General features: G+C 43.9%; 1 protein-coding gene across 3 annotated transcripts in view; it reads left to right on the top strand.

The window, feature by feature from the left end:
- The first annotated feature begins 730 nt into the window (after positions 1 to 730).
- LOC139373452 (collagen alpha-2(XI) chain-like) overlaps positions 731 to 25,749 on the top strand; it is a 49,628-nt gene continuing 24,609 nt past the window's right edge. The window contains exons 1-9 of one of the 3 annotated variants that reach the window (XM_071113953.1): positions 1,356 to 1,557; positions 11,668 to 11,829; positions 12,722 to 12,932; positions 13,424 to 13,586; positions 14,620 to 14,742; positions 18,521 to 19,645; positions 22,890 to 23,009; positions 24,438 to 24,644; positions 25,587 to 25,640. In XM_071113953.1, coding sequence (XP_070970054.1) covers positions 1,440 to 1,557; positions 11,668 to 11,829; positions 12,722 to 12,932; positions 13,424 to 13,586; positions 14,620 to 14,742; positions 18,521 to 19,645; positions 22,890 to 23,009; positions 24,438 to 24,644; positions 25,587 to 25,640 — 2,283 coding nt within the window. In that variant the 5' untranslated portion in view covers positions 1,356 to 1,439. Of the gene's footprint in view, positions 1,558 to 11,667; positions 11,830 to 12,721; positions 12,933 to 13,423; positions 13,587 to 14,619; positions 14,743 to 18,520; positions 19,646 to 22,889; positions 23,010 to 24,437; positions 24,645 to 25,586; positions 25,641 to 25,749 lie in introns of all 3 variants that reach the window. The other 2 variants (XM_071113954.1, XM_071113955.1) reach the window with 2 other exon arrangements.

Raw genomic sequence — 25,749 nt, 5'->3', positions numbered from 1 at the left:
TCTGAAGGCACCGTATATAATGATATTCTGTAAAACTTTACTTAAATCATCCAGACAGATTCATAACTTCTTATAGTCATGTATGAGCCTTTATAATGTCTTCTAGCAAGACTTGTAATATGTTATGTATTTTTATGCATAGCCTTTTCAATGTCTCAAACTTTTGTTATTTAGTCCTGCTCATTATGCGATTGTTATAAGACGTTATAAAGGGGTCATACATGCATCATAACTAAGACATTACACCTACCTGTTGGCTTCAAATGGTCAGTTCAGCGGATCGATTGCTATTCAATTAATGTTTTTAATAAAAAGGAACTGACCCCACCTCTGAACCCTAACCCTGTCATATCTAGCCCACTCATGTAACCCCCCGTGTCATAAAACAGTTATGGGAATGAAAATTGATACATTCAAGTTATGATCATGAGAAATGTGCCTGCTCTAAAATAAACGTCCTCACTGTCGCACCTGGGTAGCTTCTGACGCCACGTGGGACTGACCAATCAGACCTTAAAGGAGCACGGGAACGCTCGAGGGCATTTTAATATGGGCGTGGATTACTTTCGTTTGCGAGTTCAGGCGGCGAACTGATTGGCTGCGGCAACTCCTACACAGATTTACACTGCCCAGCTCTTTTATTGGGATATACCGGGACAGAAAAAAATCCGTTTGACAGACAGACAGACACTCATATTTTAAAAAGCGAGCATATGCCTGGAAAGAGCGCAACACAGTGCCACGGATACTAAGACAAGGATGGAAATTAGGAAATAGAGTGAAGGTGCCCATAATAAGAAGACAGTGACAGGTTTACATTCAGGATTATGCATGGTTCCCTTAGGCAATAATATTACCCCACATGCAATAGAAACATAGCCTAGTAAGGGGTGAATATTTATTATAAACGTTCCATTTATTGCGTGATCTCTTCCTCTCGCAACTCTACATTTTTTCTCACACGTCTGCCGCGCGCGTAATTGCTCACAATCTCTCCCTCCCTTCTTCCCTTGTGCCACTCAGTCATTCACTCTCTCTCTCTCCGCACGCACACACGCGCTCTCTCACTTTTCGTGGGAGAAAGTAGGAAGGGGGAGAGAGAACGAGAGAGAAAGGAGAGGGAGTGAATTCAGGTCTCTCTCTGCTCTCTCCGCTGTGGGCACTCATATCCACTCCGCTGACTCAATGGGGCTTTAGCACTTGGAATATAAAATCAAATATTTATTGATCGTACCCCTTTTACTATTTAAATGTTGTACATAGCATAGGTAGATATAGGTAACTTATTAAATAAGCGTTAAGAAGAGTTCAAATACGTTGTTGTTTTTTGCCTCACAGAAGGTCCAGTCGAAATTCTCTTCCACTGACTTTCTGTGAGAGAGGATATCTAATTTGAACATATCCGATCATATAGTCCAGCGTCAAACAGTTACAAAACAATGGATATTCGAGATTGCCCTTTTCGGAAGAAGCGGAGACCATGGAGCGTGGACCTTTCCTCTTTTGCCTTGGTAACTCTGGTGCTCGCGCTGTGCCAACTACCCGTGGCTCGAGCAGGTAAGATGCATTTTCTTTTGAAGAATTACGCTGAGCGTTCCAGTGAGACTTTGCAGCTAAATATTTGTCTGAAATGCTATGTAAATTCTGCCAAATCTCAGAATTGTCAAGCACTGACTGCCCGCACCGTGCGTATTTGCTTTCGAAAAGTAATGTTGCTTGACAGTATTTCCAATGATTGTAGCATCGGTTTATAGGTGACCCGTGGTGCTTTACTGCTAGCCTACATTACTCCAAAACAGTACAGGGAACAGGGTTTCTAATTCATTTAATGTTCTACTGAAATAATATTTTGACGTTTTCATGGGTTTGTATCTCTCCTTCTTCAAGAGGCCGTGGTGAAAGGCGCTGCCCTGACAGGTGTCAGTCAGTTCGCCCAACGGCTCAACCATTCCAGATATTTAGACGATTTTTGTTGTGAATGTAATATTTTCTCCTACATTTGATAATAGTTGTAAAAGAAACTAGCTTTGTTAGATGAATTAAGTGACGTTTTGGAGCTCGTGCGCCATTACGCATGGACGCGCTTTCATTCCAGACGGGACCATAGGATAGGACGGTGCGTTTAGCAGCCAACGTTATAGTGAGATACTTTACCGAGAGAGTTCACATCGTTATCTTTACCTGTATATTTCCTGCTACTGGATGTAGGCCTGTGCGTACGTGGATATACCGTGGCAAAGTCGGAGTAATGACTGTGGACATTTTATGGGGACTTGATTAGATGTTTACCAGTTCACCCCGTGCACCCGCCCCTGCCCATCACCGTCACCTCTCATCACCCTCTTGTTTTGCGAGGAGGGTTTTGCACTAGGAATGAATGTTAGTACTGTGACAATAGAGACCGTTTTTTTGTGTGTTCCGTCCTGTCTTTAGGCCTACTTGTGAAAGCCTTTAACTGACATTGTTTAACATTGGTCGTCTCTATTGTTTTTTTTTTGCCGTTTCAAAAAATAGTTATCATTGTTTTTATGAAGTTATTGTGATTGTTATGATGATTGAATCATATTATTGATTTATATGATGATTTTTTTTAACAAGAAACAATTTCAAGAGAACAGAAGTTTGTGCTTAATAATAGCCTAATTGACAATAGCCAATCAATCATTTGAATTAGACAATTAACAATGACGCTTTTATAATCAATTGTCATTATGATTATAATAATTTTTTATTTATATATGGGTAACGTTTTATTTTAACCGTCAACAGCGTCAATGCATAATTGTTTTTCGAAGAATTTGGTGTCAAAGAATGTCTTCAAGGCAGGATGGTAATTCCGTGACTGACCACTAGATTATAACGTGCGCATTTGGATCTTTCACGTTATTTTTAACACAGTGGTACCATTCATTCCATCAACTCGACAAGCTATGCTCTTCGTTAAATATGACTTCTATAGGATTAAACTTGTCTTAATTATTTATTTATTCAGTTGAACATTGGTAACTAATGACACACTTGGCTAATTTGAATAGGCCTACAATTGAACCATTAAAGGTGGCACATTATTATACTAATACCTTAGGCACTCACATAATTATATTATAACATAACAATAATATCCTACCGTTTTATATAGTAATTGTATATTGAGCTTTATCCCAAAATGGCCCACGTAAAAAGAACACTGCTTGTAGTGTCTGCATGGGAAACCTTTTGCAAGATATTGGCAATGTAATATATTAATATAGGCTATACTTCCAAAATACTTTGTTGTTCTCTTCGGGTGCGACATTGGATGAATGCGACTTTATTCTGCGGTTTTGGTTAATTATGCTTTAATGCCCTAGGCGTTTTAGGTGGGGATAGATGCTAGTGTGTACGGGTGGTGGTTTCTAAAACATTTGTACGCTCTTCTGTGTTCTTTGGCTCGAGTTCCTATTTCAGATTGCAGAGCCGATTGCATTTTCCCGTCGTCTGACTCCTGTATGTGTTTTGGAGGAGGAAGTATGAACATTTTAGCTTTTTATGAATAGGTTATTATACGGGAGTGTGCGCTTCTGCGAGAGCGAGTCGAAGAGAGAGCGAGGGAAATGGAGAGTGAACGTATAAGTGTCTCCGAGTGTATGTTCGCTTTAACAGTTTTGTTTGTGTATATGCGGCTGTGAAACCTATGGATTGTTCCATTTCGGGTGTGGAAGTGCCCCTTTAAAATGAATGTGCGCCTCTGTGTCTGACACCTTGGACTGTTTTTCTGACGTTATGAACGTCATGGAGTGCGCTTGCAAAAATGCATCAGATCATTTTAAAGTTCAGAAGTGATTTCTCTTTTATTATAGTTCATACTTAACGAGAGGTATATGAATCCATAGAATAATAGCTTATTTCCGTAGTTGGGCGCCCTGTGTGCGCACTCGTGCGTTAATGCGCGGGTGTTAACTTGCGCACATCATCAGTACGACAAGACAGTATCTAAACGTTCCTTCAAACCCCTGTTACTGCCCATGCTACAGCGTGATAGCTCCTTGGTTTATGACGCTCACAGATGGCATGTGGATATGGGCTACACACTAAAGACTTAACAGGTCCCCACCCAGGCAATGAAAGCCCGAATTAGAGACGGGCTGTGCTGTGGCTCCCTCAGAAAGTCTGCCCCTACGGTTTGTTCTCATCCCGCTGGGAAAAAGAGAGTGTGCATATTATAGCATGACACACACAGAGGGTCAAAGGAATGAAAGCAGGGTTTGGTAAATGAACAAAATAGGTCGGCAATATTTTCTTAACATGGATATTCCTTAACCTAATTTCAAAGAACAGTCTCACTTGTTCTAACCAAAACACCCTCCCTCACTTACACCCTCTTTCCCCTGCGCTCTCTCACTCGTTCTCCCCCTAGCAGTCACAGAGGTAGTGAATAGAGCCACTGTGTGGTCGAGCAGTAGGGTCCTGGCTACTTGTCCTCAGCCTATGCCACAGGCATGCTTTTGGCTGTATGTAAGTGTGAGCATGTATCTATGTGAACTGGATGCCTGAGCTGATGTCCTCGTGATTTTCCCTTGTCTTGTCTTTTTTCACATGTCCTGTGGGATGGATTATTCCCATTTTTATTGTTCTCTCTCTCTCTCTCTCTCCCTCTCTCTCTCTCTCTCACTCACTCTCTTCCCCTCTTTCTCTCCTTCGCCTTGGCATGCGTGTTGCTTTTGTCCAGTTGCATGTTGTCTCTAAAGTTGAGCAGTACCATAGCCACTTTAGCTGCCTCCAACAGTTAGCAACAGTGATGGAGAGCTCATCAGATACTGTTCAGTCACAAGGGCCTAGTGTTAGTGTACCATGAGAGGTGTCCCTCTCCTCCACTCACTTATCATGAGAGTTGTCCGTCTCCTCTATTCACTTATTATGAGAGGTGTCCCTCTCCTCCACTCACTTATTATGAGAGGTGTCCGTCTCCTCTATTCACTTATCATTAGAGTTGTCCGTCTCCTCTATTCACTTATCATTAGAGTTGTCCGTCTCCTCTATTCACTTATCATTAGAGTTGTCCGTCTCCTCTATTCACTTATCATGAGAGTTGTCCGTCTCCTCTATTCACTTATCATTAGAGTTGTCCGTCTCCTCTATTCACTTATCATTAGAGTTGTCCGTCTCCTCTATTCACTTATCATTAGAGTTGTCCGTCTCCTCTATTCACTTATCATTAGAGTTGTCCGTCTCCTCTATTCACTTATCATTAGAGTTGTCCGTCTCCTCTATTCACTTATTATGAGAGTTGTCTGTCTCCTCTATTCACTTATCATTAGAGTTGTCCGTCTCCTCTATTCACTTATCATGAGAGTTGAGGAGTGGTGTATGGTGGGTCAAGAACCATCAAGACCAAGGAAAACCAAAGCATCCACGATGGGTCATGAACCGACACCCCCGGTTGCCCACATCCCACTCTGCACACCCGGAGATAGACTTAGGACTTGGCCCAGACTGCGGTCGCACTGTAGATGTGAAACATGCACAGCCGAAGGCCCTAACTGCCTATCAACCGTGTAAAGCTGTAGATGTGAAATCTTGCCGTGTTAAAAAGGGCCAAACCAGTTCATGGTCGCTGCCAACCGTAAATGTCATGGTCACGTTTCAGACGAACCGCAGTTGCCCATCAGACTAGAGGCTCTTTCCGCGCTCTGCTTTTGAGGGAGGTGATTTGGGTTTTGCGAGAGAGATAGTTAGACATCTTCAAGCGCTTTTCTGAGAATTGACATGCCAAAGCATAATCATACACTGTCAGTCTAGGTCTCCTGTTCCTGGTGAACCAGTCACTGTCAGTCTAGGTCTCCTGTTCCTGGTGAACCAGTCACGGTCATGTCCCTGGTTGCAGGAAGTGTGTGTAGGCGTGTCCGGAAACCTAGACGGGTACTTTTGCATGTCGATTTGTATCAATTATTTCAGACAGGCAATATTTTATACATTTGAAGGCATCAGCTGAGTGGACATACATGAGATGTTATACTATAAATAGCATATAAATAGCATTCTGTTACTGCAGTCTTACTCAGGAACTGAACTGAAGTTATAATTTATGGTCCTAGTCATTTAGAATTCTCTTCGTTTTATGAGCACGGTAAGTGTTTTAGAGACCAATGATTTCCACATCGTATGGTTGCAGAGCCCCCGGCGCAAGAGTGTCAGACGGCTTTGCTTTTGGGGACAATTCACTGGAAGTTGCTGTGTTTCAATGGCTGCTTGTATGGTCTATGCAACCCCTGACCCCCTTCATATAACATCGTGGGCCATTTAGAGATGAAAAATCGTCGCCTGCCATCATCTCCCCACCTCAAAAGATGTTCCAATTCAAGGTAGTGCTCACCTATAAAGATTTCAGAACGTTAGGTGATTTTCTGAAGGGTATTTCCAGACTTGGATGGACCGTTGCCAAGTGCCTCCACAAACTAGGACGATGATACCTTATCGTTCTGTCACCTGCATCGTTCCGCAGCACTATTTAACAAGCCTGACTTAGTCACGGTTCCTCGGCTCAGTGGTAAATCGTCTGGAAGCTCTTCGGTATACTTTGCTTAAGCCTCAGTCTGGTTTGATTTCACTGTTTTCCAGTCGGACTCCTTCCTGGTTGTGCAGAGTGCTGCATTAAAAAGTGCCAACACTGTATGTTGTATATCTATATAAGGCATTGAATTTAGACTTTTAGGCCTACATGTAAAACAAGAGTTGTGGAGCACCTGGTCATGATGTTGGACAATTTAAGCCATGTGTTTAACACGGAAAGGCACTAAGTTGTTGCTCCCCGAGTTGGATTCTTGCTTGTGCTTCTGTTGGATACTAGGCCTAACTGCCAAGAAGACGTGTGCAGTATCTTAGCCTTCCAGCTATGCCTCAGTTAAGATTCTTTGCCGCTGGCTGTTTGGACTGCACGTTTCATGTAGGGCACCAAGGCCTCTCACATTATGGCCTAGTGGTCCTACCTTGTGGTTCACGTATCCTCCCTTAAGGCTAGTCCTGTCCACGGCCCAACTGAGTCACTGACTGAACTGAACCACATGCCTCACGGTCCACGTTGGCACTCTGCAGTAGAACTGCCAATCAGGGCTTGGCCTAGTTTTGTAGCATAGGGCAATGGTTAGGTTTAAATCTTCCTAGCCTGGTTAAACCAGACTAAACACTACACTCTGAGTAAAACATTAGTGAACGTTAGCACTCAGTCTGTTTTAACCAGGCTGTAGCATACAGTCCTGCTTGTCTTGTCCTACCATTCACTTATCATTGCTTGAGGGTACGATCCCTTGCTTAGGAGAATGAGCGCTTTCCTGTGGGTTTTCTACAGCATTGACCTGTACACATTTCACTATTGTGATCTTCTACACTGCCTGATGTTTTTGAGGCTGCAGGTCTCGGACAACAACAACAACAAAACAAATGCAACCGTTACGAGGTTAGGCCTGAGCTGTAGTCCGGGGGCTACGATAGATTGTGTGATCATGTGACCTGGTGTCTTGTGACGTCTCTGTCAATCAAAACACGTTTGGAGATATTCATAACCATATTAGGACTAGTGACACTGAGGTGTGCGTGCGGTAGCTAGGCTTTCTGAAAACGTTGTTTTTCCTGAGCTCTGTATGTACATGTATGTACATACCTCACTTTGAAGTTGTGCATTCTTTCATATTAAGTCCTAATTGTATATAAATATATGTATCATATGCCTCAACAACTTATTTTTATAGTGTGGCTGGTTATAATGGATTTTCTGTCTGTGTACATAGAGGATTATAAATACATTATAACTACAGAGAATGATGATGTAAATTACAGGCCTCCAGTCTGAGCTGAACACATGCCTTTCTATTGCAGAGAGAGAGAGAGAGAGAGAGAGAGAGAGAGAGAGAACGAAAGAGAGGAAAACTGAGGACAAACTTGGTTTTGGTCTGGATTCATGCCTTTTTTTTAAAAGCGTTGTGTGTTCTCCAATCATCTCCCATCTCCTCTATGTTTTAGCCCTTTTCACTTCCTGTTTTAGTCTCCTTCTCGTTCCATCCTGTCTGCAACACTTTCCTGTTGTCCCTCTCTCTGTTTTTCTCTCTGTCTCTCTCTAACAATGTCAGCTTTGTGTGACAGTGAAGGGGAGAGGTGAGGGGGTCAAGGTGTCAGGCGGTGTGTCTGTCGGGTATTTGCCGCCGCTGTACAAAGATGCCCCCGAAGAAAGAGTGAAAGGTGCGAGGGTGGAGGCGGGAAACGTGGGGTTACCCACAGGGTGAAGTGAAGAACGCTCCTCAGCACTGATTCTCGTTCTCCTTGTTTAACGTCGGACTGTGTTACAAAAGCTCTGCAGTTTTAATGGGCACCAGTGCACCCGTCTATAGGGTCATCTGGAGCGTGGGTGTATAGGACTCAGTGTTTAAACTGTGATCAGTTATGGATGGCATTGATTGGTTTTATTGGTGTTTGTGTGTGTGTGGTGTATGTACAGTATGCACTCTGTCATGAATGTAATGAAACAGTAGGCTTTACCCATCAGAGTTTTATGCCATCCTATCAAAGCATAGATTGCTTTTCGGCCCCAATATATCGTTTGTATATTAATGTTAATTATACCTTTGGAAAGAATTGTGGGTGAAATGAACCATGGAAGTGCAGATAGAGATGTAATGAATAGAGCTAACAGGAGACCTTATTCTACCTGACAGACAATCACATCTGCTCTACTCAGTACTTTTCTATCTGAGCGCTCTGTAACGTTTCACCCTCCTGAACAGGCCCCTGTTCTGACAGTCGTCAGGAGAATTCTGTGTCTGAACTGGCTCCATCTAGTGGTCAATGACGTTTATTACATTAAAACAGCTGTGCCACTCCTATTTGTTTACATTACATTACACGACATGTTCCAATGGTCTTACATTTAGAATTGTTTTGATTGGTTGATATGTGAAAACGTTTTGTTGATGATAATAACGCCTACATAGAAAAGGCTCCAAGAACAATGTCTAACATCCTGGTGGATGGAACATACTACTTACTGTATGTAGGCTATTTGCATGAAATACATAGATAGCCGAGTTCAATTTCTATGTGATTGGTTAATGTGATTTCGTCATTACTGTAGCTCACTGCTGGGCTGCTGTGAATAAAGCAAGGCGAGGGATAATAGAATGATTATAATTTACAGTACAGGGCGTTTACTCCTTTCACACACCCGGTACTCCCCTTTAAAGACACTGTGTACAGGGTGATCTTTACTCTGTGACCAAAATGTGTGACTTAAAGGAGAGGGAGAGAGGAGAACGAAAGCGGGCAAAGAGAGAGAGGTGGCTTGTCTACCCCCGGATGGCTCCATATTTGTCCCGCGTGTATGTTTTTTTTTTGTGGGTGTGTGTTTGTCGTTTTATTCGTTCGTCCTCCTCTCCCAAGACCTCCTGGCAGGAAGGGCTCAATGAGCAGGGCAGCTGTGAGCGGGCCGAAACAGAGGTGCTCATTGTGTGTGTGATCCTGCGGTGGAATCTGATACAGTATCCAGCATCACAGGGCTGTGCTGTCTGCAGTTTCTCTCCTTCTCCCTCGCTCTTCCTTTCCTTCGCTCTCGTCCTCTCTCTCTCTCTGTGTGTCTCTCTCTCTCTCTCTCTCTCTCTCTCTGTGTGTGTCTCTCTCTCTGTCTCTCTCTCTCTCTCTCTCTCTCCTTTCTCCCTCAATCCCCCCTCTCTTTCTCGCTCTCTCTCTCTCCCTGTTTCTACCCCCTTCTCTCTCTCCCTCTCTTCCCCCTGTCTCGTTCTCCCAGTTACTGTTTTGGAGAGTTAATGGGGCATTACAATATCGCTCTCTCTCTCTCTCTCTCTCTGTTTATAAAGAGTTCCCTCTCTCATAGACCCTTGACCCGTCCTCTTCCCTCTCTCTGTCTCTCAGAGTTTAGTGTGCTGGTAATAGACTGTGGTCACGATTCTCCGAGTCAATATTAACGCACCATTTGAGAGTTCCCCATAAATATCGTCACCTGAGGCCTTCAAACTGGTTGTTAACTCTGGGTGTCACCTAAACACAATGAGCCTGGATTGGATCATTGTGCTAAAAATAATGTCATACCGTATGTTCTAATTCAGTGGTGTTTACACTATAATACAGAGTACAGACTTTCCTATGGGAATAATTGTATCATATCGTTACGTATGACTGTGATTTTTCAGTTCATCAAAATATTCATTCCTATGATTGCTTTCCTCTTTCATGTCAAAGGTGCTGTTTATTCAAGTGGCTGGGAATAACTCTTGTAAATGTGGCTCACTGTTTTCCATTGTAATGGCGACATTAAAGATGTCATTTGAATGCATATTAAAGGTCTGTGGTAATCCAGGTCTTTCCCACAATTCCTGCCTTTCAAACGCTTGACTGGCATCGTAAGGATATTAGGACTAGTGTCACTGCAGGGTGCACTATAAATTCATCTTTGCCACCCCACTAACAGCGTAGAAAACTCCACCTAGCATCTCAAACACAGACAGGGCAGCCAAGACCAACTCTGAAAGATAATGCAACCTTGATAAAAGTCCCTCCACTGAAACATTGTAAAGAACGATGGAAGTACCTGGCTTCCTTGGGCTGCACACGGCTCTCCTGTTGAAGTGTCCAGGTACTTTGCCACATTCCTCAACCAACCAAGGGCCCCGTTCCGGCTAAATTGGTAACTGGGTGGAGTCAAAATGATTCATCCTGCTCGGTAATAGAGCATGTTTGAAGTAATACTTGCTTTGTTGAGTTCATGAATTCAAGCATGCCGTCTTGCATCGCAAGAAAGCTATAGCATTCCACATCTTATCCAACCCAAGTCTTACTTGGGCAGAACAGACCAGTTTCCTGGACCCAGATCTTAGCCAAAATTCCCGCTCAATTGAGAATCCCCATTTGAAAGTTTTTTTTTGTTGTTGTTGCCCAGAAGTAGGTTTAATGTGGGCCTGGAAAACCTGTCCTGAGGAGTCAGCCGATTGGTTCAGCTAAGCAAAGTGTGAGGGACAGTCATTACAACCTTGCCTGTCGAAACGTTGGTTATTCAATTATTGCATCTTGAGCTCCTAGAGTGTGCGGCTCTGCCTTTCATTTTCACGTGTTCTACTCCGCTAGCCAGCACCTCGCCTCAACAGGTGTGCGTTTCTTTCGTCGTCCGATTGACAGACAGTCATACCTGGTCTGGAGGCAGGATGTGAGATTGGCGGCGATGTCAGCGGCCGGTCTATTCTGTTTACACAGGCTTCCGTGACTCAGCACTATCACATATATGGCGCTTGTTATATTTGCTTGACAGACACTGGTCGAATAGAGGAGGCTGTTCCTGGGGTTAGCTGGAGTGTAGAAGATGGTGGACTTGGCATGGGGACTTTTTATTACCGTAAAAGTTTACAGCCATGATTGTGTGGAGGATACTTAGTGCGTAACTTTAAGATACAGGCCTAATATTGAATCTACAAATCTAACTGGAATGGTTATTGCCCATGGTGGTGGGTCTCAGACCAAGGTCAATACATAAACTATTGTGATCTGTAAGATGGTTCCTATCAATTGGTTTCAATGTCAAAACTACTGTATATCATGATGGAGTCCATCCACGAAGATGTAACCAAGGCTCACGACCATAACTCCATGCGTTTTTTAAATTTATTAACTCTCCCGCTCGCCGTCTCTCCTCAGATCCAGTGGATGTGTTGCGGATGCTGCAGCTGCCCTCTCTCCCCGAGGGGGTGCGGAAGGTTCCAGGCTTCTGCACCTCCCGGCGCGCCGGTACCGCTGACCACGCCTACCGCATCTCCAAGAAGGCCCAGATCTCTGCCCCTACCAATCAGCTCTTCTCAGGTACCTCTATATCCATGTCTAACTGGGCCGTGTTCATTAGGCACCAAACGGATGAAAACAGACTGAAACAGGGATGGACTGCCTGTACTTTCCCAATAGGAAACGTTCATTTTCGTTTTTCGTTGCAAAACATTTCAGACGTCTTCCGATGCGTGCGCTAATGAACACGACCCAGGCCTCAAATGAACTAAAGCTACAACATACCTCATCCCTCAGGTTGACTTGGGAAAGATGTGGTCGACATAACCTGTAAATAGGATTGCTGAAACAATGGAAACAGACTGGGGCGCACAATTCATGCCTCGTATTTTTTGTAATGTTTCATGATTGCTATTTGTGTCCCTTTTTTGTGTGCGTTTCTTATCATTGTTGTTCGGTTTTAGGGTTTATTTTCATCTTCCAATTACCTTAAGGAGGTTAGTTGGACCATAACTTCGCAGCTTTAGTGCTAGATTGCTTTTGTGTTAGGCATATGATTATTTCGTGCAAGAGCATGTGAAATGTAAATGCCTTTGGAGGAGACGAAACACATTAAGAGCCAACTAACTACCGTCTGAGACCCTGAAGCGCGTTAGGATTGTAGCAGTTCAGTGGTTGAAAGATATCCCGAAAAGTCAAAACGCTCATTTGGTGTTTGTTTGGGTTCTCGATTTCTCTACACCCACCTGTCTGTACACACTTCAGTCCTTCAAACCCTCGCTTTTAAATTCCAATAAAACACGCAACTGTTAGACAGCCCTAACTCTAATTTTCATGAATTAATCTCATGAATCGTCTGCCCATCCACTGTATCTAATATCCTTCTTCCCACAATGCCTCCCGTTCTCCCCTTTCTGCTTTACTCCTCCTCTTTTCTTCTCTTCATGCCTCCTCCTCCCCCCGTCTCCCCCAGGTCGTTTCCCGGAGAACTTCTCCATCATGGCTCTGGTCAAGGCCCATGCGGGCCTCCAGGCCTTCCTGCTGTCCATCTACAGTGAGCAGGGTGTCCAGCAGCTGGGGGTGGAGCTGGGACGCTCCCCTGTCTTCCTGTACGAGGACCAGACCGGCAAGCCCGCGCCCGAGGACTACCCCCTCTTCAGCGGCGTCAACCTGGCCGACGGCAAGTCAGTAACAACACGTCCCGCGGCTCTGTGTTTGTGTGTGTGTGGGGTGTGTGTGTGTGTGTGTGTCAGTGTTTCCATGCATGGTTGTTTTTGTTTCATACACACTACATCATCTGAGTATCCTCTTCATTAGTCAGATCTTGTAGGGTTGTTCTGAGATTTGACTCATTTTGCCTCAGTGTCCCAGAATGGTGGGTTTCAAACCTCTCCTCAAGGACTCCCAGACATTTTGCAATTTTGTTGTAGCCCTGAGCTCCGTCACTGATTCAACTGATCAATGGCTTGATAATAAATGTGTGGATCGGCCAGGGGTCCCAGAGGAGAGGTTTGAAAACCCCTGTCCCAGAACAGTCTGGTTTCAATCGCGTGAAGTCACACACACACACACACACACACACACGTGTAACTTAAACGGTGTACATTGGGGTTTCCTTTAAGCAACCCACACCAACACATTACACAGTTGTGCTTTACCTCCTCCCTGCCTGTAGGTGGCACCGCATCGCTATCTCCGTGTCGAAGAAGAACGTCACTCTGCTCCTGGACTGTAAGAAGCGCATGACCAGGGCCCTGCCCCGCAGCAAAAGCCCCGTGGTGGACACCAAGGGCATCACCGTGTTCGGAGCACGCCTGCTGGATGAGGAGGTCTTCCAGGTCAGAGGTCACACAGTCAGGCACTAGTCACCAGTACCATAGAGCTAAACACTGAGTGTACAAAACATTAGGAACAATCTTCCTAATTTTGAGTTGCCCTCAGAACAGCCTCAATTCGTCGGGTCATGGAGTCTACAAGGTGTCGAAAGTGTTCCACAAGGATGCTGGCCCATGTTGACTCCAATGCTTCCCACACTTGTGTCAAGTTGGCTGGGTATCGTTTGGGTGGTGGACCATTCTTGATACACACGGGAAACTGTTGAGCATGAAAAACCCAGCAGCGTTGCAGTTCTTGACACAAAACGGTGCGCCTGGCACCTACTACCATATCCCGTATAAAGGCACTTAAATCTTTTGTCTTGCCCGTTCACCCTCTGAATGGCACACATACACAATACATGTCTCAGTTGTCTCAAGAATTAAAAATCCTTCTTTAACCAGGTCTCCTCCCCTTCATCTACACTGATTGAAGTGGTTTTAACAAGTGACATCAATAAGGGATCATAGCTTTCACCTCGATTCAGTCTGTCATGGAGAGAGCACGTGTTCCTAATGTTTTGTACACTCAGCGTACATGACACTAATGCCATAGAGATATACATGTCCCAATGTTATTAGATTGCTTCCTTTTCTCGTCTCCTTCCTGAGAACTGACAGGGAGAAAAACGGAAGGTGGGTCTTACTTCCTACTTTGACCTATCGAGTTGTTACAGGTGTGTGGTCTTGAAGGAAAGGGGGCTAGGGAGTGTGAAGGCTACTGGGACACCGTTAACGGCTGTTGTGGCGGTACCATATTTATTGAGGTGTTCAATCTGCTTCACTAAATAGGCTACCGTGTTATGTCATTACCAAGCTGAGCCACTCACATTGACAGGATAACCAATATTCTTCCTTCGTCTTTATCTTCTTGTTTGTCCAACAAACACCTGATAAACCCCGGACGTCTTCTGCTTTCCGCTCAGGAACGGATTCCAATTCAATTACTCTTTCGTTTCAACGAGGTTTTCCGTTTGTTTTCCCCACTCCCACACAGGGTGATATCCAACAGCTGCTGATCGCATCCAACCCTCAGGCTGCTTATGACTTCTGTGAACACTACAGCCCCGACTGTGACTCCCCTCTACCCAAAACCCAGTCCCAGGACCCCAACACATACGTGAGTAGCGCGGCAAAACGCCGCATGCACTGAACCTGTAACCTTGAAGTGAATTAGGATTCGCCACTACCCTGCTAAAGTCACAGCGGCTCTAAATTGCTCCACTGACTATCAATGCAGCTCGCCACAGTCCATCCATGCAGTCCAGCTACTTCAAGCATCACAACAACGTCGTCCCACACAAGCTAATGCAGCAGAACACATTACAGCACGATACCGCCACCCTAAACCCAATAACCGCTGATATGGTGGCATGTCCACGCAAACTCCTCTGCTCACTAAAGGCGGTGAGGCCTCGTCATCCCCAGACATCGACCGCTCCAGGAAGTCATCAAAGTGCTGCTCTGTCCTCTCGCTTTGTGAATTTGTATCTATCCACTTTCCACCTCGCCTACGTGTGTTCTGAGGGAATTCAATGACAAGAGAGCCCACTACAAAACCACACACAATAAAAACAATGCTGTTGCACTTCAGTAATACAGGCAAACTGATGAGACACTGAGCAAAAGTCAAGTCAGGTCAAATGGAGTTTTTCAATTTGTTTGGGTTTGTTGAAATCCTGATGCAAGACGTATTGTAATGAAGACACCAGCGTTGCATCACAGTTGATTGGAACTCAACTTGAATACAATGGGGTTTTTTTTTAGAACAAAATGGAAGACAGAGAGGTTGGGGAAAGAGGATGATACAACCAGACAGCTTCTCTACTCTTCGTCATTTCATTTCATGACTATGGAGAAGTTTCATGACGATCACAGACGTTTTAGAAATGCTGCTGAAATGAGTGCTGTGTGGTTTTCTCATTCATCTAGACCCTCCATGTGTCTCCATTACAAGCGCTCCGGACATTAATCGACACACGGAGGCCTAATGAATCGAAAAACATTGCTTTTATTTACTTTTCCAATCAATGCACTCATCCCCACCATACCCCCCCCCCCCACTCTCTCCTTTCATGCATTCCTCTCCACCCCCTCTACCTTTCTCTCCCTTTCGAACTCACTCTTCGCCCCTCCTGTCCTCCATTCCTCTGCCTGTGTGACCCTCTTGCCCACACCGCCATCTCTCTCAGTGCTTTGATGAGGAGCAAGATGACCATGAGTAACTCTATTATTATGGGGGAACAACAGACCCCCCCCCCCCCCCCCCCCTCTCTGTCCACCTCCCCCTCCCCCCAACCAGGTGGTAAATTGGGAGGAAGAGAATCAAAATAGAGGGAAAGGAGGGAGAGATAGAGGCACCGAGAAAGAGGTATGAAGGGAAATATAGGTTTCAGGCTCAGTACATGAAAATATAATGACATTTTTGTACATCATTCTGTACATGTTTTGCAATGAGAGGGAATTCCGACTTTAAGAAATCCCTTATATTATTGTGAAAGTTTAGGTCGCCATGCCTCTCTCCCTGTCACTCAATTTCTCCTCTTTAATGCTGCCCTTCTCATGATGTCCTTCACACGACCACTCATCCTCTTACATCACCTCGTTTCACCTCACCCATCACATTGAATTAACATTGTGTTATTAATGTTGCAGGAATGTCATTTACATGTTGTCATTGTGGTATATATGAGGATGTGTAGGTATGTTTACAATGTTGGGGCACTGGGGGTTCAGGTACAGCACACACACTGCCCCTCTCTCCCTTATTCTCTGGCCACACTGCCCCTCTCTCCCTTATTCTCTGGGCACACTGAAACTCTCTCCCTTATTCTCTGGCCACACTGCCCCTCTCTCCCTTATTCTCTGGCCCCACTGTCCCTCTCTCCCTTATTCTCTGGCCACACTGCCCCTCTCTCCCTTATTCTCTGGCCACACTGCCCCTCTCTCCCTTATTTTCTGGCCACACTGCCCCTCTCTCCCTTATTCTCTGGGCACACTGCCCCTCTCTCCCTTATTCTCTGGCCACACTGCCCCTCTCTCCCTTATTCTCTGAGCACACTGCCCCTCTCTCCCTTATTCTCTGGCCACACTGCCCCTCTCTCCCTTATTATCTGGCCACACTGCCCCTCTCTCCCTTATTCTCTGGCCACACTGCCCCTCTCTCCCTTATTATCTGGCCACACTGCCCCTCTCTCCCTTATTCTCTGGCCACACTGCCCCTCTCTCCCTTATTCTCTGGCCACACTGCCCCTCTCTCCCTTATTCTCTGGCCACACTGCCCCTCTCTCCCTTATTCTCTGGCCACACTGCCCCTCTCTCCCTTATTCTCTGGCCACACTGCCCCTCTCTCCCTTATTCTCTGGCCACACTGCCCCTCTCTCCCTTATTCTCTGGCCACACTGCCCCTCTCTCCCTTATTCTCTGGCCACACTGGGCCGGACCAACTGTCAAGAGAAGGAAGGAAAATGAATGAATACAAAACAATGGGCAATATATTTTGATATCATTTTTTTGCCATTGCTCATATGATTATTACCCTCAACTTGGAAATAACAACTTAATGCAGTACATGTTTTGTGCCAAAATAAGCATTAAAGGTAGACTCAGTGGTAGTGTCATATCCCGGAGTCTGAGTCTCAGTTTAAGCAAATTCTTATGACAAAACAATAGAGCATTTTTATAAAATGACTAGTTGAGGATGGAGAGGGATTATTCAACCCAGGCAGCAGTGGGTGAGAAAGGGCTTCTATGCATCAGGTGTGTCTGTATTAACGTGTCATTGGCATGTCTGTTTCATTATGGGATTAACAACTGCCTTTCTGCTTGTCGTATGTATAAAGGTCACCGCATGCGTCCACATATTTGACTGTGTTATCGGTCTACCTGTCGTTTGGTAAATTTAAGGTCTCAATGAGTCTGTCTATGAGTTTAAATATGCCCGTCTGCCCATTTGTCTGTGAATCTCTCTGTGTCTTGGTTTCACTGCCTGTCTAAATACTTGTTTGTTAATGTCCCTTTTTTATGCTATATTATCCCTTTGTTGTCAATATCTCATTATGTGTAATATACATGTTTCCCATAGCATGTCCAATGAGCTATTCTCTACATATATGCATACAAACTGTACATATTTTTGTATTTGCCTTTCATTTGAATATATCTGTTCCCATCTGTGTATTTCCTTCATCTAGTCACGATATCAGATCACGCCCCAGTCAAACTAACTTTTGCGCAGTGCTGCTGCTTCCCTGTGGCTATGAGCTCACAGCTCTCTTGCAGTTGGACGGCTCAGTGCATCAGAGGCTTCTCAGTGTGTCCTTGGCTACAGCTTTACCTGACCGTTATATCCCCAGTGCCTCCGCCAGCCACAGGTTCCAGTTTTCATTAGCACAGAGATGCTGCTTTTTTTAATCTGGAGAATGGCATTACTGGAGAGATCAGCATCCATCAGCACTGTACGTGCTGAGTATTAGGCTACACACGGTATTAAATTGACTGCCAAAAGATCCTTCTACACGGACCCCTGTTGTAATTTGAGCGTTGCCGTTGGCAAATAACTACATTCCTACCCTGTTCCGATTAGTCAAGGTTTCAATTGGCTATAAAATGCTTATTTCCCATCTTTCCTGTGCTACATTGACACAATTTTTTTTTTATAGATGCCCACTTTCTGCTGTATCCAGTAATGCCAGAACAGTCTCAGTTAATCACCCAAGCCTAAGCCATCTTTAAATCATTGTCTCAAAACATCCACCCTTGTCTTTCTCTCTCCATCTATCCATCCCTTGTCCCTTCATCTCCTCCCACCCCCAATGTATCTCTCTACCTCTCCTCTCTCAACACCCACCCACCCTCACAAACTACAACACAACACAACCAATGTGCATAAACGACAGAAGGATGCCAATGGCAATGCTGACAAACGCAAACCTGTAGTAGTTAAGGCAGATAAACCTATAGTAGTTAAGGCTGCAAAACCTGTAGTAGTTAAGGCGGCAAAACCTGTAGTAGTTAAGGCGGCAAAACCTGTAGAAGTTAAGGCTGCAAAACCTGTAGTAGTTAAGGCTGCAAAACCTGTAGTAGTTAAGGCTGCAAAACCTGTAGTAGTTAAGGCGGCAAAACCTGTAGTAGTTAAGGCTGCAAAACCTGTAGTAGTTAAGGCTGCAAAACCTGTAGTAGTTAAGGCTGCAAAACCTGTAGTAGTTAAGGCGGCAAAACCTGCCCCATCCAAACCTGCGAAAGCAGAGATTGCCAAGCTTGAGGCGAAAGTTGCCACACCTGCCACAGCCAAACTAGCTAAAACCGAACCTGCTGCCGCCAAGCCCACCAAAGCCAAGCCTTCCCCGGCCAAACAAGCCAAAGCCAAACCAACTGCAATTGAAGTCCTCCTGGCCAAGATCAAACCCACTGCAGTCACACCAGTGGTCAAGCCTACACCTGCCACCAAAAATGGCAGTGGAAAAAAAGTCCATGGCAAGCCTGTAGTAGAGAAGAAACTAAATGGTAATTCCAAGGTCAATGGCAATGCCAAACCTGTAGTTGAGAAGAAAGTAAAAGGTGAGGCCAAAGTTAATGGCAACGGTAAAACTGCTGAGGATAAGAAAGTTAATGGTGATAGGAAAAGCGGCAGTTACAGAAAAGCTAATGGCAACGGTGTAGGAGCAGCCAAACCTGGAACCACTAAAGCCCCGACAGAAAGAAAAGTCACCAAAGTTCAAATAGAAAAAACTGTGGTCAGCAAAGTGAAACCAGGAAAACCAGAAACCGAAGTCAAAGTTAAAGTAGTAAAAACCGAGATCACTAAAGCCAAACCAACAGAGTCGGTCATCATCAAAGTTCCTCCCTTCACCAAACCTGCACCAAAGAAAGAGCTGCCAGAGAAAACCAAGGTGGCGCTTGATGTAAATAACATCAAATCGATGACCCAAAAAATGCCTCCCTTTGGCAAGACTGCACTCAGTGGCACCGTTGTCCCTGTGCCGGAAAAACCAAAGAAGAAACCAGGCAACGGTTATCAACAGGTACAAACAAAGAGCCCGTGGTGGCAGTCCAGAGCTGTATCTTCCACCTCTCCCTTCTGGGAACCAGGTCGTTCTCCATCCAGATTTTACTGCAAATGTCCGTTCAACAAGCAGACTTGAAGTGTCTGCTTAAAACGGATAATAGTTTTAGTGTCAAGTTTTAGGTCTAAGAGTTTAGACTTTTTTTTCAGACACATTTGGTGCGCAGATAATATTTTTTTTCACACAACGATACATACCTTCACCATGGGTATATTACTTACATACAGTGCCTTGCGAAAGTATTCGGCCCCCTTGAACTTTGCGACCTTTTGCCACATTTCAGGCTTCAAACATAAAGATATAAAACTGTATTATTTTGTATTTTGTGAAGAATCAACAACAAGTGGGACACAATCATGAAGTGGAACGACATTTATTGGATATTTCAAACTTTTTTAACAAATCAAAAACTGAAAAATTGGGCGTGCAAAATTATTCAGCCCCCTTAAGTTAATACTTTCCACAGATTCTCGATTGGATTCAGGTCTGGACTTTGACTTGGCCATTCTAACACCTGGATATGTTTATTTTTGAACCATTCCATTGTAGATTTTGCTTTATGTTTTGGATCATTGTCTTGTTGGAAGACAAATCTCCGTCCCAGTCTCAGGTCTTTTGCAGACTCCATCAGGTTTTCTTCCAGAATGGTCCTGTATTTGGCTCCATCCATCTTCCCATCAATTTTAACCATCTTCCCTGTCCCTGCTGAAGAAAAGCAGGCCCAAACCATGATGCTGCCACCACCATGTTTGACAGTGGGGATGGTGTGTTCAGGGTGATGAGCTGTGTTGCTTTTACGCCAAACATAACGTTTTGCATTGTTGCCAAAAAGTTACATTTTGGTTTCATCTGACCAGAGCACCTTCTTCCACATGTTTGGTGTGTCTCCCAGGTGGCTTGTGGCAAACTTTAAACAACACTTTTTATGGATATCTTTAAGAAATGGCTTTCTTCTTGCCACTCTTCCATAAAGGCCAGATTTGTGCAATATACGACTGATTGTTGTCCTATGGACAGAGTCTCCCACCTCAGCTGTAGATCTCTGCAGTTCATCCAGAGTGATCATGGGCCTCTTGGCTGCATCTCTGATCAGTCATCTCCTTGTATGAGCTGAAAGTTTAGAGGGACGGCCAGGTCTTGGTAGATTTGCAGTGGTCTGATACTCCTTCCATTTCAAAATTATCGCTTGCACAGTGCTCCTTGGGATGTTTAAAGCTTGGGAAATCTTTTTCTATCCAAATCCGGCTTTAAAATTCTTCACAACAGTATCTCGGACCTGCCTGGTGTGTTCCTTGTTCTTCATGATGCTCTCTGCGCTTTTAACGGACCTCTGAGACTATCACAGTGCAGGTGCATTTATACGGAGACTTGATTACACACAGGTGGATTGTATTTATCATCATTAGTCATTTAGGTCAACATTGGATCATTCAGAGATCCTCACTGAACTTCTGGAGAGAGTTTGCTGCACTGAAAGTAAAGGGGATGAATAATTTTGCACGCCCAATTTTTCAGTTTTTGATTTGTTAAAAAAGTTTGAAATATCCAATAAATGTCGTTCCACTTCATGATTGTGTCCCACTTGTTGTTGATTCTTCACAAACAGTTTTATATCTTTATGTTTGAAGCCTGAAATGTGGCGAAAGGTCACAAAGTTCAAGGGGGCCGAATACTTTCGCAAGGCACTGTAGATTACAGTAATACTACAAAGCTGTGACTTATTTGTTTCATAGTCATATCTATAGAATAACTACCTGATTTATACTTGTCTAAATTATACATATCATCATTTACAAATCTTGGATTTACAAATCTATAAAGCTAAAAGATGCAGAGTTTGACGGTTTTGTAGCTGCAATGCTTTTTCAACTGAAACCCCCCAAACCACTATAGAATTTAGTGTAAAACCTAGGTGGTGGACAACCTGGACCTCAGAAAGGAAGTTGGCCCATATCAACCTGGACCCTCTCTTCCGTTTATATATCTATATGATGGTGAGAACCTATATGATATAGCGGTGTAACAGACTGTCATATTGACGCATGGCTACCTGTACAGTCTCCTCTCCGTTTCCTTACAAACTCTCCTTCAACGCTCCTGAAACTCCGAATCTGTTCTCAACGTTCACACAAGGCCTGTTGTCTTCTTTTTTTTTATTTTTTTTTTATCATGAAATAATAACGAAATAATAATGAGCTGTGTGCATGTCTTTCTTACACGGAAAATTGAAGACAGGAAAACGTACCTACCCACACAATCTGCAGACCGCACAACAACATGTTTCCCATTTCTCTCTGTCTTTTCTTCTCTTCAAAACGTGTGTTCACTCAAAGACTGGGGTCCTTGTCCTGATCATATTTGAGTTAAATATGATTGAAGCAGTCTCACAGAAATTAAGCACGCTAAACATGCTTAGGTATCAGTTCAACTTCATTCCGTGTAGACCTCTGGCTCGATTACTATTCACATGGGTGAGTATGTTAATGTAATGAAGCGCTAAGATGGTTTCTCAACATAAGAAGGTGAAATGTCGAAACCATATGTATTACAATTCTCAGATAAGTGTTGAAAACGAGTAACTATTTAGTTATTGCGAATACCTCTGGAACTAGTTGAACTTGTTCTGTGAGGCTGCTTTTTGTGGTACAAACCTTTTCCCGTGTCTCTGGTTAAAGTCTGTCCCACTTCACGGAGGAGACCGAACAAAATATGCATCCACCATTTATAACAGTGATCATCGATTCTCACCAGGATTTGTCAAGTTGAGGCCTTCTCTAACCTTCTGACATCGGCAGAAGAGCAGACTTGGCCTCATGAACCTATCATGGCATTGTGGCTTTCTTTTTACAGTCAAATTTGTTCAGGGAATTCAAGAAAGACATTTCAGCATGGACAGTTGATCTCGATGATTTCCTAAATCTTGCGGATGGCAACATTTATAGTCGTCAAGATTTTTTGAACTGCGAAAATGTCTTTCTAACTCAAAGTGTATTTTCTACACTTTGAAAACATGTTTTGCCAGAGAACTCGTTGGCAAAACTCGTTGTTTTGTCTTTTTACCTGACAAACATCCCCTGTAATGTGTCTCGTCCTTTCTTTAAAAACATCAGTCATGATCCTGACCACCGTTTCTCATTCAAACCTGCCTACCTCCAACTTGGTCCCCCCCCCCCCCCCACCTCTTCTTGAACTGACCAATCAGGATGTAGAAACGGCAAATTCTGAGGCTGGCCACACCCCTACAGAGTCGGATTATTATTATGAGGAGGCGGTCCTACAGCCAGAGAGTGAGGTGATTGGACAAGAAGCGACCACTGGCCAGGTAAACCGCACATAGCGAAACAGTGGGAGAAGGCCATCACACTAGTTCAAAAGACTCCCCCAGCTAAAGTTAATGCACATTCGTTACTATTATATACTTCCTATTAATTTCTATGTGGAGGTGAGCCCAGCCATCCAGTAGTTTAACAAAGTAGTGTATCAAGTTGTCGCGTACTATAACAATCCTAACCAAAAATTGCCACCATTGCTATGAGACATGCCACACTTTTTCAAAGAGGAATGCACCACATTCATTTTGGCCTATCAAACATTTTCACGTGGCTCTCATTTTCCCTAAACCCAAGATCATTTTTAGTTCTCATATCAAGATTCTATTTGATAACACACTTCGTCTTGAAATGAGAACAAAAAACCTTGTGAAAATGGGAGTCGCATAAGAATATTTGATATACACAACAAAGGAATGGATATCATGCATTCTCGTTTGACAGCATATCTAACTGCATTTTGAGAGGGAATTATAGTGGCTATCCTCAGCCCTATCAGCCTGAATGTGTGACTCTTTCCTCACAGTTCTGTTTTATGTCCTCTTTATTTTATAGGAATATATTCTTTCATTATTATCTTCAAAGAAATGGTAAAACATCGAAATAAATATGTTACTTTATTTCAATAGCCAGCGTTCTATTCAGTCATTTTTATCTATATAACCAATGTCGGCTCTTTTACTAAATGTTTTACATAACCAGCAGTGGTAAGTTGAATAGATAAAATAACGTATTAATAGCTTTGCAAAATAGCAGCAGCTTTTGTTTTCACAAAGTGGGGTGCTTCACCTCATTGTGTGTTTGTGTCAGTGAGTCTTAAAAACGAAACTATTATACTGTATGACCTATTAGGGTATTGCTAGCCCACAATTATTTTACTTTCTTTTCTATAACTCAATCATTAGACACAAACACACAAGCTGGTGAAAAACCATAAAAGCTTTGGTGGAAACATGCCATTATTGTAAGCCTACATGTGTAAGAGATGATGGCCTCAGAAAGACCAGGAGGCCCTTAATGAATTCATGAAGCCTTAACCAGTTCTAGCCAGGAGTTCCATGCTTTCCATGCTTTGGTGAGAAAATTACCTGAAGAACTGGCTGTTCTTTTGATGTCCACCAGGTGTCACTATGCTCTATGTCCCTTTGTCAGTGTATGTGTTACGCAAAAGGTAAGACTTACCACACTCTCTGCCGTCTCCTTTTCTCCCGGTATCTCTCTGCTTCTTCATCTGTCATTCACTGTCATCCTTTTCCCTCTATTGACATTACTGTCACTTTACTTTTCGTCAATATCTTGGATTTCTTTTCGGTCATCCTCTTCGTCCTCCTCTCTTTCTCTTCCTATCCCTTCTCTCTTTCTCCATCTCTCCTTTTTTTTCTCTTCTTTGGCACCTCCATTCCGTCATCGCTCTGCCCCAGGTGGAGGGAACGTTGGTGGCAGAAGAGGTAGAGTTGGCCAAGGCAGGGGGTGAGGTCGAGGCCTTTACTGAGGAGGAGTATGTGAACGGAGACCTGGGCATGAAGGAATACGATTATTCCTACAAGGACTACAACGAGCCCCTGCCTGAGGGAGAGACCGGGGGCAACATGGGCCCCGCTCTGTCCGCTGTGACAGACGAGGGAGGCGTAAGTCACTCCGCTTCCACTAAGTCTTGATTTCAATCCTAACAGGATGTGAAATATGATTTGTGTATACTCGGTGTATACTCTACTTAGTATGCATACACAAAGAGGTACTAAAGGCGCAGCAAATGATCTGGCTCGGATCTCATTTGTTTTTAATGCCTCTCTATGTGTATGGCTTGATTTGGACTTGCTATTAAGCTTGAGGTTATAGGTCGACCCTGAGGGAAGGATGCCCTGAAGACTTTTTTTGTGAGAAAAGTTGGCGCCCAACGAGGGGCTGGACTTACATGATTTGTTTCTACACTTGTAGACACTGTGGTCTCTTTAGACTACTCTTACGATTACAATACTTCAGACATAAAAACAGGTGAACTTTATTGCTTCTACAACCTTGTAAAAAGCAATATTTTTCAGGCAATCATTTTATGATTCAAACCCACTCTGTTCGTTTTGCCTTTAGTAGTAAAGACCCCCGGTATATATTCTGTCTGCACTGAATGTATCTCTCATTAACACTATGTTGGTATTATCAACCCAGCGCACATCATTTGCAGGCATGTCTCCTGTAACTTGATTACGATCCATTCATTTATTCAGTTTGATAAGGAGCTACAAAATGTCCTATGTAACGATGCCATTGAGAAATGGTTAACCGTTGAAATAGTCCCCTTGCTTATACAAACAAACGCTACAACAGCTCATTTCGCCAAGGGCCGTGCCATAGAACAATTTTGAGCTACCTTTGGGTCACGTGTGAACCAACTGTCCTCATGTCGTTGCTTTTATGACTATTTCCCAACTCTATGATTATTTCTACCTCACTCTGTTGGCTGCACGTCACGCCGGCAGGTTTGACCAAAGCTCTTGGTGGATTGTGTGTCGGGTCTGTAGGCATATGCATTGACTGTGCTGTATTGTGGGTTACATGTGTGTTTTCCTCAGGCCTCAGTGAGCGCCGTAAAAGGCGAGAAGGGAGAGCCTGCTGTCCTTGAGCCTGTGAGTTGCCATTCACGTTGTCGTTGAGTTATTCTAGCTACTCCCGTGCACTGTGACCTCCCCATCTACAGGGGGCACCACCATAAGCTTCACAAGAAGCAGTTTGGCG

The sequence above is a fragment of the Oncorhynchus clarkii genome, chromosome 18, assembly GCF_045791955.1.
Source record: "Oncorhynchus clarkii lewisi isolate Uvic-CL-2024 chromosome 18, UVic_Ocla_1.0, whole genome shotgun sequence".
Classification (NCBI taxonomy): domain Eukaryota; kingdom Metazoa; phylum Chordata; class Actinopteri; order Salmoniformes; family Salmonidae; genus Oncorhynchus; species Oncorhynchus clarkii.
The sequence above is the reverse complement of the archived record's forward strand: the minus strand, read 5'-3'. Positions and strand labels throughout refer to the sequence as shown.